Source organism: Podarcis cretensis (assembly GCF_951804945.1).
Source record: "Podarcis cretensis genome assembly, chromosome: 9".
NCBI lineage: Eukaryota > Metazoa > Chordata > Lepidosauria > Squamata > Lacertidae > Podarcis > Podarcis cretensis.
Window position 1 is genome coordinate 58,830,586 of NC_137178.1, and position 17,022 is coordinate 58,847,607.

At 42.6% G+C, this 17,022-nt stretch overlaps 1 protein-coding gene across 2 annotated transcripts in view; it reads right to left on the reverse strand.

The window, feature by feature from the left end:
• The window catches only part of MTUS1 (microtubule associated scaffold protein 1), a 118,164-nt gene that overhangs the window by 57,168 nt on the left and 43,974 nt on the right, over window positions 1-17,022 (reverse strand). For both annotated transcript variants that reach the window (XM_079989635.1, XM_079989634.1), the window contains 3 exons: window positions 11,723-11,857; window positions 9,061-9,165; window positions 7,652-7,702 (listed from right to left, as the gene is read on the reverse strand). In XM_079989635.1, coding sequence (XP_079845761.1) covers window positions 7,652-7,702; window positions 9,061-9,165; window positions 11,723-11,857 — 291 coding nt within the window. The remainder of the gene's footprint in view (window positions 1-7,651; window positions 7,703-9,060; window positions 9,166-11,722; window positions 11,858-17,022) is intronic.

Here is a 17,022-nt window from a genome sequence, read left to right on the forward strand (position 1 = left end):
AGAACAGTTTCAAGTTAAGGACAGACCTCCGGAACGAATTAAGTACTTAACCTGAGGTACCACTGTACTTAGGAAGACCACATGAATCTGTGTGCTCCAGAAGAGGGGCTTGCAGCCCTTTCTCTCCCCACCTCCCAGGACATTTTGGTGCTGAGCTAAGCCAAGGTTTGGCTTAGTGTGCCATCCAGACCCGGTGATTAAGGTCTCCACTCAGTATTCACTAGCTCTAACCAAGAACAAACATTTGCTTAGCGGATCTGTGCAGTTCTGCAGCAAAAAGGATCAGGGAGGAGTCAAGTGCATGCCAGTTTCATCTCCAGGAGCCTGCGTGGTCCCTTATCTTGGCATAGCATGACATGCAAACCATGCCATGATGATTAAGACTGTGTACACACCATATGTTTACATCACATTCCATACACACACACCCAAAGAAGAATAATGGGAACTGTAGTTTGTTAAGGGTGCTGGCAAAACTGTAGTGCTGAGGGCTAAACTACAATTCCCAGGATTGTAGGGGGTGGTGGAGCAGATGTGTTTTAAACATGTTGTGTGTACACAGCCTAACATAAGAGGGTGCATGCTTTAGACGGCATCCAAAGGAAACCTGCCAATTCAGGAAGAGATAGCAGATGGGTTTTAAAAGGAAAAAAAAAATCTGCTATTGAGCCAATATGTCACATCATGCAGGGACTCACAAGTCAACAATTATCTATCTATATGTAGGTGTGACTCTAAACCTAAAACATCAGATTTACAGAAGGCTGTGCTTTGCTTTCCTTCAATTACCCAACACCCAAAGGCAACCTTGGGTATTGTCTAGGGATTTCTGTTAGGGCAATAAAAAACAACAGCAGAGCCCCCAACTGTTTGGCTTCATTTAAATTGTTTCTAAACAGCTTTTAATCTGCGGGTGTGTTTTTTTCCATTTTGGAGTTTTGCTGTTTTTTTTAATAAAGGGGTGTAATATGTGTCTGGGAAAAGAGGAGCTGGGGAGACCAGGGGGCCCCAATTGCAGTGGTCCAGGGTAGGGGAAGGTATGGCGTAGGAGATGGGAAAGGCCAGGCAAGGGCACACAGTACAGGCAGTTAGTGACTGTGCCAGCCGTTCCTCCGAACTGGGGAACTGCAGTTGTCCTCAGGTCTGCGGCTGCTGTTGCTAAATGCCAGGTCGGCTCTCAGCAAGACCACCCTCACCCATGATCCGATTATGGATGAGGAGGTCTGTATCACTGAGACCTGGGTGGGTGAACAGGGTGGAGTTGGTCTCACCCAGCTATGGCCACCTGGGTACTTGGTGCAGCATCAGAGAAGACCTGAGATTTGGGGAGGGAGAGTTGCTGTGGTCTACAGAATTTCTCTTTCTCTCTCCAGGCTCTCTGTTCAGTTATGTGGGGGGGAATAGAGTGTGTCTTCCTGGCACTGAGCCAGGGATATATGGGATTCTGTTGCTTTGCCACCAGCCTTGCTGCCCAGCTATCTCCCTGCCTGAGCTGACAGAGCTGGTCTTGGAGTTGATGTTGAGGACTCCCAGACTGTTGGGACATCCATGCCAAGACAACTGTCTCTGGGGTAGCTCAGGACTTCATGGCTGCCTTGACCACCATGTGGCTGTCCCAACATGTTACCGGCCCAATGCATGCGGCAGGCCTCATCCTGGACCTTCTTTTCTTGACTGGGGGGGGGGATATTGACATCAGCCCCTTGTCATGGTCAGATCACTTCCTGCTGGTGTTTAGGCTTTCAGCGCCTTTTCCCCTCTGCAGAGGCAGGTGACCTATGAGGATGGTCTATCCTTTGAGGCTAATGGAGCCAATGGGTTTACAGATGGCTCTGGGGAGTTCTCCAGCTGATCTCTCTGATGCTCCTGTCAAAGCCCTGGCCAACTTCTGGAACATCCGAATGGCTCAAGCCATTGACATCATCGCTCCTGAATGCCCTCTTCTGCTTTGTGGAGCACTCTTGGCATATTACACTGATCCTGACCCAACTGCACTGGCTGCCAATTAATTTCTGGGCGGCCCAGTGTGATGGTTTGTCCTATGAAGCCTGAATGGCTCAAGACCACAATGTTTCAAGGACCGACCTGGACTCTGCATTCATCTTCTGAGGCCCTTCTTTGTGTGCCTCACCCCTGGAGAGGACCAGAGGACCAGAACTAGCCTTTTCTGCAGGGGCTACCCCTTTTGTGGAATGCTCTCCCCAGGGAGGCTGGCCTGGCACCTTCACTACAAAACATTTCTCTATAATCAGGCCTTTGGCTGATTAACATTCTATGTCCCTTAAAATGTGTTTTTGGGAAGGTGGGTATGGGTTTGGTTTCATTTTCATTATGTATTTTGTGTTTTCATTTTGTATTTCTATGTTGTGAGACCTTCAGATGCAGTATACAAATTTAAGAAACAAACACACAGATGGTTGGTGTGAAACTTCCCGACCTCAAGAACAACAACAAAGCAATGTAAAATCTGATCTCCAGGTCTGTATCCAGCTTCAAGCAAAAGACAGATCTTTCTTTACACAGAAGTATTTGCAGGCCCAGGCGCAGTAAGCCTGCAAATGCCTAAGCAAAACCAGGGGCAGAGTAATAAAGACACAACAAGCCAGTTCTTTGGATTAAATAGGTCACAACTTTATTCTTTACTGATGTAATATGGTCTTGGTGTAGACATTGGGTGCGTATCCTGTATCAACCAGCTCAATCTGCTGGCTCATCATTCCAACAGTACCGATCCTGGGTTAAGTACCACTCCATGATGCACATCAAATGGAGACGTCCCTCCAGGATGCCATTTTATAGGGGGTCTGAGACCCACCCACCCCTGTCTGGGTATTCTAATAGAGGCACTCCCAGCCAGACCACTTTACTGGGGTATCACAATTCTTTGGCACAGGAAAGTAGGGTAGTGCACTGGTCCACCCCCTTTGCCTAGACTAAGAATACAACCCAATGTTTTATCCACCACACAAGGCAGTCCCTCCTGCCCACTTGCTGCCAAGCCATCAATACCTGCAACCAGTCCTGAAGGTGATATTCAGAAGCCATCCTTTGTTGCCCATATGGGAAGGATGCATGCCATCAGGCCTGAACAAGGAGGGCATTGTAGTTGAAGGTAACACCAGAGTGCCGTATCGCACGGCCTGTCACCTGCAGCAACTTGCACAACATCACTCTGTCCACTTTTTCCCTGGCACAGCTGATAGCTGCAGGCTCTGCAGCACTCTGCCAGAGCCGCCTTTCCAACAGTTCTGACCAGGAAATGCTGATAAGAGGATGTGCTGCTTGCAGGGACTGGAAGGTCTGGAAGGTAGAACCTAGCTGTTTTCTAGATCTGTCTCCAGCCTTAATCAAAAGACTCATTCTTCTTTACTACTTACTGCTGCTCTCTGGCACAAGGAACCCATGTGTTAAGTCTGGAGAGAGATCTGGAGAATTGCTAGATTTTATATTTTCAACTGTGGTGAAAAACATAGTTCGCTCTTTACTTCTTCCCACACTGCTGCATAAGACTGATAACAATGCAGACTTTATGAAGTCAGTTTTTCTCTCTTCCCACCTTTAACACCCTTTGCCGATGAAGTGCTCTGAAGGACTTGAGTTTCCTCACTGTTTTGTGGCACTTTTGAGAGGCCCAATAAAATGTAATTGGTCTATTGTGGTTTTCTGGCATTTCTCTACCTTTGCCTTGAAGAAACAATTTTTCAAACCCACTGGAAAAGCAACAAGGTATATAGTTCTCCTTTCAAATAACAATAACAACTTCCTACCATTCTATAGAAAGCCAACCAAGCCAAGGAAGGAATCCAAACAAAACAAGACATTGGATTGATCTTTATTACGGCCATTGGCCCATTACACGACAGTTTCCCATACCAACGTAATATACTTAAACCTCCAAATTTAAAATTTTAAATCGCCAAAACTTACAAAAGACAAACAGGAACCAAAGCAAAATAAAAACAAAGACCACCATCATACATTACAATAAATCTGTAACCTATACATCGCCCTCTGCTCATAAATTAATCAATCAGGGATATCAATGGTGATCTAAAACATAGATCATGGTTTAAAGCGGTTATCCGAGCCACACAGGAGTCCGTTTCTCTTCTTTAGGGATAGGACGCTGATCAAGAATCTGGCAACCATGAGTGATCTTAGGGGGTCATCATCAATTAGTAGATATCTCAGTTTGGCTTCAATCGTATCATCGGCAATTCCCTTAAGATATTGTGCAAGAAACTTGCTCCTGGCCGGTAAGTGAAAAGGACAGTCAAAAATTATGTGATGCAACGATTCCGGTGCCCCACAATTACAATCACATAAGAGCGATATCTGTCCATTGGAGAATCTATTTCTCAGCACGTTCGATGGGAAGGTGTTGAATCTTGCCTTTACAAAGGCATATCTATGAGCTGAGGAAGTTAAAGAATTCAAATAGTTTGGGAGCCTTAAGAGGGGTAATAAACCAAGATTTAGAGGTGAGCAGGTACCATTGCCCAAGACCATTTTCTGCTGCAAGTCCATCTCCTCTAGTTTACAGGTTACTGTTCTTTTAGCTGGGACTATGTCCTGCCCTAGTAATTTGGATGGGGAGATTCCAATTGCCGTAATTTTCAGCTGTAAGTTTTTTACCCATGGGCTCTGGAAATCATCTCTCCACATACATTGTATCAAGTACAAGTTTGGGAGATTGTGCCATAGAGATAACCAGTGACAAAGTATGTGCTTCCACAGGGCATTTTCCAGGGATACAGTATTTAGTTCCATGCGTAGCGCTGTATTACTTACACAGTTGGGCAGTTTCAATATCCCTCTTAAAAACTGATTTTGAATGACCTCCAGGTGAGATAGGTTGACAAAAGTCCCCCAGATTGAGATGGCATAAGCAATTGTCGGGATCACCTTGGCCTTGAAGACGTTCAATGCCGATGGGATATGTAGGGCCCCATCGGTGAAGAAGAATCGCAAGATCGCCAAGGAGATAGCTTTGGCTCTATTTGTAACATAGGCAACATGGGCCTTCCATCTAAGGTTATGTTGTAACCAAACTCCCAAATATTGGAATCTATAGACTTGTTCAATGACTCTCCCATCAATTCTCCAATTATGGAGTTTCCGGCTCTTTGAGAAAATCAGGATCTTAGATTTTCCATAATTAATTGTAAGGGAATTTGCATTACAGTATGCTCCAAAAGTTTTTAAGGCCCTCCTGAGACCTACTCTAGAAAAAGAAAGAATGGCTGCGTCATCCGCATATAGTAACAAAGGGCAGCGATAAAGTGCTAGGCGGGGTGCATGAATCCTTTCTTGGGTCTCTATTAGGGGAGACCTCATGTCGCTTATGAACAAATTGAACAGAAGTGGAGCCAATATATAACCCTGTCGGACACCTCTGTTAATGGGAATTGAATTGGTGAGATCACCCACCGGGGTGAGTCTCACTCTAGCCGCTGAGTTCTCATGGAGTTTGATTATTAGCCAGAGAAGCCTTCAACAAAACAAGACAGAATACAATCCAATTTATTGCTGACTTCCTTACATTACAAGGCCCAGACCTCACAGTCAATATATACTAGGTACAAGAATGCTCCTATCCTCATTTTCCAAAGAGATCTCCCTTTTTCATCCATCAACCCACAGCTGCCAACTGCCTAACTGAATCTTCCACCTTCACGCCAATGGCTCAGCTGCTCTCAGAATCTCACCGTCCAATCCAATCTCAGAAAAAAAATAATCCAATCACATCTGAGTACGTGACCGGAAAGACACAGAACTTAAAGACACAGCAACTCTTTTCATGTGAAATTTACCTAAAAACGTTCCCATCATTTTACAGGAGCCTTTGATTTCATAGAATCATAGAATTGTAGATTTGGAAGGGACCCCAAGGATCATCTAGTCCAACCTCCTGCAATGCAGGAATTCCTAGATGTAAACATAATGCTTAAATACTGTGTGGAGTCCTATACAATTATCATTGCAACACTGCTCCATGAGGCATTTACTAGGTGTCAGGAATGTGGTTTACATCTGCAGAGGTACTGTTGTGCAAATATTTGTCTCCTACTGCATATACAGAATAACTCTTAGTCTGCTCACGTCCCTTAATATTTTGGGTCTACCAATTAATCCTGATTCAATAAAGAGATAATCAGTTTGCGTAAATCATGATTAACATTGAACTACCAAGTCAACAGGAAGAAGCCTTCAAGAGCAATTGACAACGCTAGGAACCTTTTTAGACCTCTGTGTTGAGGAATCCAGTATCACTAAGGCATCTATAATTAACATTTCATGTTATAAGTAGCACTTCTAATTCAGTACATGCCATTCATCACTCTTCGTTGACACACCGAACCATTAAGGTAAATGAAGGTTTCACCAAATGCATTATTTACTGCTGAGCTCTAAAACTGAAGGCAGGTGTACAAGACTTGGAAATGGCAAGTGAACATCTTACTACATGCAGATTGCTGGCTTAACCTCTACACTGCAGACCACAATCAAAGATAAATATATGAAGGCTGTGTTGCTCAATGCCAAATTGTATTTGGCATTACATACAAAATTATTACATCAGATGCTATCAACTCCAACATTTTAGTTCAAATACTTTCTTATATGCTACACAGGATTCAGAACATCAGTTTAGCTGGTCTGGTTGGTAAAGTACATTTGGTTCTCTAAGCTTTATGTCAGCCTCAATGTGATGGTAAACTTGTCACCTGCATGATTTAGATATTAAATAGCAGGTGCATGTGGATGGGCCAATCAGGGCCAGAGTTGTAGTGGAGCTGTTAACTCTTTCCTCCCATGTCACAGTCCCAACACAATATGCCCCCCTGAAGCTGCTATAGTTAGAACAGGATGGGAACTCCCACTGGAGAAGGAATTAGTGTTCTGTAGATTGATTACAACATTGGCAAACATGTTGATAAGAGTGTTTGCGCAAAGCTAACACAAAAGAGGGTAGAGAGGACCAACAGCAGGCAGTGTTTTATTTCTTACCGTATGTGTATGCTACCTATGAATGACCTGCAGCCCTCCTGATTTTCCTCATCTAAAGTTGCCTCTGGTTTCAGAGCACAGTTGGAGGGAGGAAAAGATTAAAAATAACATAAGGGGCATTTGCAGGGGAAGAATTAAGCCTTATTAAAAAAATCAGAGTTACGAATCAGGGCCAAATGAGATGGAATTCTGGCAGCAGGCCCACCCAAATCATGTATGAAGCAAGGAGCATGTGAGGCAAAAGCTAATGAGCAGAAAGGGTGCTGAATACACTCCCTGCCTTGCCTCTCCCCGTGAGCTTTTCCCCCAACCAAGTTCTGGAAACAGAATTAAACCTAATTCCAGAACTGAACCCACACTGGAAGACTCTCAGTGGGGAATGGAACCATGACTTCTTTTTGTAGCAAATGATAAAGACAACCCCTGGAGGGTCACAGGTTCCCCATGCTTGGACAACAGAGATGTCATACTACCAGTATAAAAGTCTCATATCAAAAAAGGTGCAGGAAACAAAAAACACTAAAGTTTTCGCCAACTGCTTCACCCAGAAGACCACCATAAAATATACTTAGGATCAGGACTGGAACTCCTCCTTGCTAGCGCAATACTTTTAGGAACAAAAGGGAGTGATTGAACTCACCAGAACTGAATGTAGACAATAAACTTCGAGGTACATTTTGTCCTGAAGGTCCTGCAAAAGACAAAAACATAACTTGAACTGTCATACTCTTTAAAAAAAGGAAATAAAATGCACACACTATCCTTATGGATCAAGCTACTCCTCAAAGGCAACATACCCAAACGTAGCCAAATGGTTCATTCTATATAACCAATACCAAACAAAAAACACAGAAAATGCTACTTCAGAATTTGGGTAAGTTGGAGGGACACTTGCCCCTCTCAGGATTGTACTCCAAATTGTTTCATTCTCCTGAGCAACTCCCTGCCAACATAGGATTTCATGTGCATGTTTGGAGGGAACCCATGCATGTGAAATTTGTAGGGTTGAGGCAAATAACTAACGGTTGGAGTTGCAGGCAGCTAACTATTGCCCGCACTACTCAAAGTAGTTTCTCCAGCTAGTAAGGAGCTGCCAGGCAACTGTTACATGTGCTTGTATGAAGCATATATATTTGGGCTTAAGTCGATTATCTTTAAACTCTTCAGGCTCCCTTTAGATTATTTTTTAAAGTACTTGGTCATACAGTGAGTGGATTTAAGAAGCAGGGATATGCTAAATCTTCCCAATTATACATTTTGCCTTGCTGAGAAGTGACATGGTATGTTATCGGCAAATGTGAATATGCAATTATCACTAGGAGGACAGGCTTTTCCAAACTGCAATACTGCATACTGTTTCACTGTTAGCATCATCATGTATTATTCCATGTTTAAAGGCATAAGCCTTGATTTCTGCGCATTTTCTCTTTTCTCTCTATATAAGAAGAAATGCTCCTTAAAAAAAACAACCACCACCGCCACTATTCAGAGACTAGGTAACAAAATTAGGTTAATATATACATAGTTCCTCAAGCTACTATGCATCATTCTGAACTTCTTTTTTTAAAATCCTTCCCCGTTCTGAACAATTAACTTAAATGAATGAAAATCAGCACTGTTTTTGCAGGTTTGTAATAGTTGTTTGGAAACCTATTACTTTATCCACAACATTTATCTACAAATTTAGTTCCCTAGGTGGAACAAATAGCAAAATGGATACTGCCATCATAGAATACAACAATTCTTACACGCACCAAGAAGCATTTCCACTCAGTGGAATAAGCATAAACTTAAGCTTTAAAGTAAATGGGGAAAAACAGACAGGTACACTTGCCTTAGTCAACACCAGTGCTTAGATGCCCAGGGTTGAGCAAAATCTGCAAAATCCAAGACAAGTAATGTTTCCTAACATTATAATATTGTATAAGCACCATGCCAGTTAATTAATCCTTGAGCCATTTGGATAGAAATGATGTTGGAGATAACACAGATGAACTTATAACCTTAACTAATATCACCACGCAAACAAAAATGGGACTAATACTTTACCCAGCTGCTGATTCCCTCTTGCATCTCTGGTTTTCCTTCCTGGAAGAAGTGCCCCAGAAGATTTTGGCAGACATTGGCTCACTGAGCTCAACTTGCTTTTCACTCCTTTAAAAAAAAGGAAAAAGACACCCCCACAAATAAATTAGACGTTGATATAATGAAAGTATGCAATGCATCTGTAAACTTTATACGAACCACCTGACACCTTAGAAAGCCACTCATCAGTGTAGACAATGCCGAGCTCGATGGATCAATGATTTGACTCAGTATAAGGCAACTACCTGTGCTCCTAATGATATAAAAAATAAAAAAACTGCTGCCACACCATGTCAACCCCTTTCCGCCCATAAGGCCTAGAAGGACATAATGCACTGAGCTGGAGATGGGACAATGCCCAACATCGTGTCAGTCTCATCATGCTTTCTATTCAACTAGAAATTACAAAGGGTAACAGGGGGGAGTACACAGAGTAGCAATACCAGTCCCATTTCTCAGGATGCCTAGAAAGACTGTTTGGACAGTACTTCTCTCTCCACCCAACTTTTACATGCAGCAAGTTCAGGAGAGGATGTTGGGTTTGCATGCTTATTCTCCCCCACCATACACACACTATAAAGAGAGGGTATCATCCAAACAGCCCTAAGATTTTTCTCTCTCCCACACAAGAATGCAGCTAATTGTACTTTTAATTTATCAGCAGAAGGGACTACATTCTGCTAGGTTCCAGATCACACCTGGAACTATTCAAGGTTCTGTGACAATACTGCCGAATCGATCAAGTGTTTTCCACATAAAGAACATTCCATATGATTTACAGGAAAAGAAAAATCAATATTAGGGATTCTGATTATTTCTTCTGCCTAGGGAGATTTTTGGTAGATGTGGTCAGTCCTTGTCTAAATTACCATGCTGGTCTTTGCCTGAACACTGCTTTCCAGCTTAGAAAAATCATTATGAAGACATTAGGCTGTCTCTCCCCCCCCCCCCTTTGGTCATTTAAGCTGCAATAGTTTCAGGGTTCTCTTCCCCCACCCACAAAGATTATCACCTATTTTAATCTTGTGCTGGAAGAGATCACTGGAAGACATCACATGGCAGTCATTTAATTAGCCCCTGACCTTTTCCCTTCCACTGATTTCAGCTGCCTAGCATGACCTGTAAGAATTCTTGGCTGGGACTACGCACTTCTATGGTTTGTACAGTAGCACACTGCTGGTATTTAAACAAGCAGACGTACTCCTCAGCTACAGTTAGACAATCATCCATCAACGTTCCAGCATGTGCTTCATTGCTGGCAATTTGGTAGCTTCCTCATCTCATATTGCTTACTGAAGGAAAACATACGCCTGGTTTTTAAAATTAAAATATCCCATCTTTTCTATTTTTAAGCTTGCAAGAGTCATAAATCTCAGAACTAATACGTAGGGCTTGTCATGTAAGGCATTGGTCTCCTCCTGCCCCTCCTGAGCAAGGCTAGAATGGATTTGCCACTAAAGCCTTCAGAGCCATAATATATATATTTAAAACTACCTGGCAGGGAGATGGGAGATCCCAGTGACAATTTACACCTGAGATAACTATCTTCCTCTGATCCCAGAGTGACGCCAAACCTCTACCTGTCAAAATATCTGGGTTCTGCTTCACTGGAGACTGCCTGACCAACGACGAGTCTTTGTCCCTGCCCTCACATCAGGGTCTGTCCCCTTCCTAATGTAGGGGTCCAGGAAATATATTGTTAAGACTAGATGAGCCTTGTGGTCCCTTACAACTCTACAATTCTACAGTGGTGCCTCGCAAGACGAAATTAATCCGTTCCGTGAGGCTCTTCGTATAGCGGTTTTTTCGTCTTGCGAAGCAAGCCCATTGACAGCTTAGCGGATTAGCGCTATTAGCGGTTTAGCGGCTTTTAGCGGATCAGCTGATAAGCGGTTTAGCGGCTTAGGAAAAGGGGGGGGAACCCGCAGGATCTCGCAAGACATTTCATCTTGCGAAGCAAGCCCATAGGGAAATTCGTTTTGCGAAGCGCCCCCAAAACGGAAAACCCTTTCGTCTAGCGGGTTTTCCGTCTTGCGAGGCGTTCGTCTTGCGGGGCACCACTGTACATTTATCTATCACTGACCATTGTAGAGCCTGCAACCACACTCCTAAGTAGACTGAGAACACTTATGCTATCATCAAACAAATAGCTTGGGATCAGTCAAATTTTTAGCCACAGATTGTTTTTCAGTATTCTGTTTTGACCCTTTGTGTCCTTCCCTTCCTCCTATTTTATATAAAACTGGGTAATTTTGATTTCTGGGTTTGAAGTGTATGGTGGCCAAGCTCAGTAATTCTTGTAAATTCCCACATGCCAAGATCATTTTGGTCCATGCTACTGCAGCTTAGGATCAGGGTTGTTAAAGATCAGATGTTCTTTGGGAGAGGCAAGGGGCTGTGGGCTCTATTTACACTCTGAGCAAATTTTAAGGGAACAGGCCGGCCAATGCAGAGCGCATTATTCCAAGGGCCTGGGATCTAAGATTTAATTGAGCCCCATCACCCCTGCCATATTTATTCCTGTCTGGGGGGGACAAAGGCTGGAGTTCATAAGGATGAAGTGGCAGCAAGGACATGGGAGCTGCTTGAATAAAAGTGAAGTCAGCAAGCTTAAGAGATGAGATACCTTTTGGGGTGCTTTTCAGGGAAAGCACTCTCGGCCTAGGAATGGGCTTTAGAAAGATGGATTCAGCTGTACCATTCTGACAAGACGACTTCGAAGGCCACTCTCCATTTCTGATTATAATTGTGGCACTTGTAGCTATAAAGGAAAAATACAAGCCATAAGGTAGTTCAGTTTAAGTACCAGAGACCAAGAAAAAACATGCCAAATATTCAACACTTTAAACTCTTTTTGCTATCAGAGAAGTCTTGATGTTATAGTGCAGCAGCAAACACAACAAGACTTGTGGCAGCTTGAAGACTAACAAATTTATTATGGAATACACTTTCAGATGTATCAAGTTTTATCCTCTGTTGTTAGAAATATATCTGTACATGGAGAGTCAACAGGCACATTAAACTCTGGTATTCTTTACAGTGTTAAGATAGACTTAGCATCAGGTGCCACAAAGTTTGAAAGTGGAACCCCATCTATCATTGCTGATGGGCTGCTCATACCTAGACCTAGGGACACAAAGGAAACAACTACAAAACCGTTGTGTAAATAATTGCAATGTAACATGCATATGCTCCATTTGTGTACATAGATTTAGTCAATCCACCAGTCTCCAACACACAAACACTTACTCGTAGGGAGGCATCCCTCATACAAAGATGCATATCTGGTTTAACAATGCCATAGTGTATTGTCTAATTTTAGGTGGCTATTGTAAGAGGACTGAGACAAGCTACCACGTTTTCATTACAGTACAGTCCCGAAAGGAGTTCCAAAATTATTCTTCCTACAGATCTATTTTCCTCCCTCTATATTGTTGTTCCTTTATAATTTCCCAGTTACTCTACACAATGGGCCTGCTTCCCTGGACTGTTCATTTATTTGGCACTATAGTTGTAGCATTACATTATTCTTACCACTATTATTATTAGCTTATATAGCCACTTTCTTAATCCCAGGAACTGCCCAATATTTAGTGTATCCCTTCTGCATCTTTATTCATCCCACTATCCATATAACGTCCTCATGAAACAAGGCAGAGTTTTTACAAAGTTTTTCCTATTGGGAAATTCCTATTTTTAAACAAAGTGAGCCACTGTTGTCTGTGCTCTGAGCACCCGTAAGGAGTGGAGAGGAGGAAGCTGGAGGAAACACACCAACTCCAGATGTCTACTACTAGTCATTTCAGGGGGAAAACTTTCGATTTTTGCTTCATATGAAATTAGCACTCGCTTTCTGAGACGCTTCTTCACTCCTCTCTAACATACTGCAAAAAAGTATCTCCCACTGGGGCTCTGCTTGCAAATAGCAAAGCCAATGGCATGCTGCCCATTAACCAAAAATGAAGGATTAAAAAAATCCTGGAACAATACTGCTCGCAGCTCATACCTGCTGTATACAGCACATGATCACAAGGAAATAAAACATTTATGTATCTTATAAAATGTGCCCTAGCCTGCAAAAAGCTTCTGCCACAATAAAGGCATGTGTACATACAACATTCCTGATCTCTTAAATCATGGGAGATCACAACCCCTTCCTTCTCCTGTGCATAACTTCAGCCTGCTCACGTTCCTTCCAACTGGATCATGATTTACACCAGTATCAAAACCCTACTTGATAGGGTTGGCAGGAGATGTGTAGCCACATTTGCAGGAGCAGCCAAATCCCAGTCCCCTTACTGCAGGTATTTGAAAACTACAGCAATCCAGTTATGTTGAGGACTTCTACATTGTTCATTCTTTAGTCCGAATCTCTATTTGAAAGCCTGCTCACTTTATTTTAAGATCGTGCCCTTATTTTGCACCAACGCAATTTACCTTGGTGGAAAAGGAAAGCAACACCAACAGAAGGGAAAGGGAATTTTGTTCTGCTGGATTTAGTAAGGAAAAACAACAAGCGTCAAGCCGACAGCCATGAAAGCCTCTGTCAAGGAACTGCCATCAGTGCCAGAGGGAGAGAGCAAAATCCAGCGGGATTCCAGAGAGCGTCCCGGGATTGGGAGAGGCAGCCCCTCTTCTGGGGAAGAGAATCAGCGTAGCACCAGTGGAGAAGGGGGGCAGATGGGGGAAGCGGCGAGGCGGTCCCATGACTCCTTGCCGGGGACCAGCGGGGAGAGTAGAGGTCCTCCGCTGCCCACGCCCTCCTTGCGCAGAAGGCTTTCGCGCAGGGAGAGTAGGAGGAGACTGGGTGTCAAAGAGCTTCTTTGCTGGAGGAGGTTTAAGAAACGCCCACTGACGGATACTGCCAGCGATTGAGACAGCCATGGGTGAGTGGCTGTCCGGACAGAAAAGGTTCACTCAGGCAATACAGCCAGGTGTTTGCACCGGCTTACGCACGAGCAACCCCTAGAACCATCATAGCCTCCATATGGATACTCAGACACCACATGCTTGAAACACAAAAACAGCTGCTGTAAAGAAGGAAGCATCAGTGTACTGTCTGGACTTCTTTTTCTCTATGGTCACGGTAAGATCCCAGCACTATGTTCCTATTGTTCACTGTGAATGTTGTATGTTTAGTGTTTCAATGTTTTTTAACACAAGGGTGGACATTATACAGAATGTGGCACAATAATGGAAACTGCGGCATATGGGATTTCGGTGAAAATCATTTGACAATCATTCTTAAAGAAGTCATGATACTGCTGGCATGCAACTTTCCATAGCTAAGAGCCACTCATTTCAGAAAAATCTGGTAGATTTTTAAAAAAATCACATACTTCTAATCAGTGCTTTTTTCTTTTTAAAAAAATGTTTAGTGGTACTCTCATTTTCCTACTCATATTGAAATACTGCCCCTCAATGAGGCCAAACTTAGATTCACAAAATGTTTAGGGGTATGAGTCCCCCTATGTCCCCCCCCCCAGAAAAAGCACTGCTTCTAATACACTCTGACATCTACTGTGTTCATTTTGAACAAACTAAGAGATACTTCACAAATTACGGAATAGAACTGGTCCCCAAGTTTCTACAACTGGCCAGGCATATCTATGCTATAATTTTTGAAGGACATTCACATGTCAAGCACTGTATATCAACCACTCAACTAGTCCGGACCCCAGGGTCATGTTTACTGTGATGTGTAAAACCCCTTTGAATGTTACAGAAAACATATGGTCAGACAATAACAAGCATCTATTAAATGAAGCAGAAAGTGACTCTAGTATTTAAATTATTTACAGTCCTCCAAACACTCTTCCTTTGTTGTGGCACTTGGTGATAAATACAGGGGTCAGCAAACTTTTTCAGCAGGGGGCCGGTCCACTGTCCCTCAGACCTTGTGGGGGGGCCAGACTATATTTTGAAAAAAAATATGAATGAATTCCTATGCCCCACAAATAACCCAGAGATGCATTTTACATAAATGCACACACTCATGTAAAAACACCAGGCAGGCCCCACAAATAACCCAGAAATGCATTTTACATAAAAGGACACATTCCACTCATGTAAAAACACGCTGATTCCCAGACCGTCCATGGGCCAGATTTAGAAGGCGATTGGGCTGGATCCGGTCTTAGTTTGCCTACCCATGGTTGTGTTGCTGCAAAAACATGTAGGCTATTCTATCATTACACCTTGTTAGGTTAGCTTCGGTTGTTGAATTTATGTATTGCTTCCCACCTAAAGTGATTTACAGCCAAGAAAAAACCCCTACAATAAATAAAAATCAAAGAAGCTTAGTTTTGTTTTGTTTTGTTTTAAAAAAAGCTTTAACTGTATAACTATATAATTGCTGCTGCCCAAATGCCTGGGAAAACAAAACACCTTTGCTTGGCACCCAAATGATGACAAGGCTGGCATCAGATAGACCTCTTAAGGAGAGCATTTCATAAATGGAGAGAGTGCAACATAAAATGCACTTTATTTCATTTCTACCCTCCTGAACCCCTTCAGAGGGGGCACATAGAGATGGGACTCAGATAACGATCTCGTGGTATTGATAGATACATATGGAGAAAGACAGCATGGCACTTGGTTTCTTCAAGATGGCACAGTTCCAACATTAAAAAACAAACAAACAACCAAAATATAACACTTTTTAAAAACACCACCCTGCACAGCTGACTTAAAACCATATTACAAATATGTTCACTCAGATTAGATGAGTACAACAGTCTAGTCAAGCAGAACACAAGTCTGTCAAATAAGGCAACGGGCTTTCACAACTTACTCTCCTTCCCATGGCCCTAACTCCCAAAATCTTCAATGCACGTCAATGTTTTTTTAGTGTTTTTTTTAAGAAGGCCCATTTAATTACATTTAGAATACATGTTTGCTGGCAACGCAGATCTGATGTTTCAAGTCTGCAAGGCCTGCTGCATGTCAGAACTCATCATGATGAAAGAGTGGTCTAGTGACCTAGTTTAGTGATAGCAATGCACTGGGTCTTTGCAAGGAATCTTGTTACCGTAACAGTGTTTAAAGATACTGTTCAAAGGGAATTAGCACAGTGTAATATAAACTAATATGCCTGAATCAAATGTGCAATCAACCATTTTTAAATATCCTCAGTAGTGATTTAGCCTATGCCAGGATGGTAATAACCAATTAATAGCATGCAGGCTGCTGACTTAGCTTATTTTTCAGGAGTATATCATTTTCTGTACCTTCTCAGTGGCCAGGAAATACAGCAAGAAAAATGGACCAGATTTTCATCTTCTATGTGTATCCTGCTATCCGAGACGGACAGATCAGTCTGTTCAAGACAGAAACTGGCTAAATGATCCCTACAACCTGTTAATTTTCAGGCTTAACCTTTCCATATTGTTGTATCACTAAAAGAATAAGAAAAAATATTCCAATACTTATGTGAGAAATTGACTACCTTAAGCTAAGGCCAAACTTGCTGAGTTGTTTGGAGGCAAAACCTGTACATGCCAGGTTTATCAGAATTTAACATAATCCAGCAAGATAACAAATTTGCAGTGCGAATGCCAACATTCATTTTTGTTAGAATTCCAAGCCCAGTGGTCATTCTCAGTCTTGTTAATGAAGACATAGTTTACTCTATTTGTTGAGAATACAACTGTTCCACTGCAAGGAGGAAAACACACTTTATAAGCTTGCCAATAGTTAATATAATCTAACTTCAGCTAGTAAGATCTAGGTTAGATTACTGCAATGCATTATATGTGGGGCTGCCTTTGAAGACAATTTGGAAGCTACAGCTAAGGCAAATTCAGAGAGTAGGTTACTAACTGGGACCAGAAAATCTGAGCCTATGACACTACTTCTGGCATATCTGTACCGCTAATGGTTAAGTTTCCAGGCTCAATTCAAAGTGCATCTTTGGACCTCAAAGAC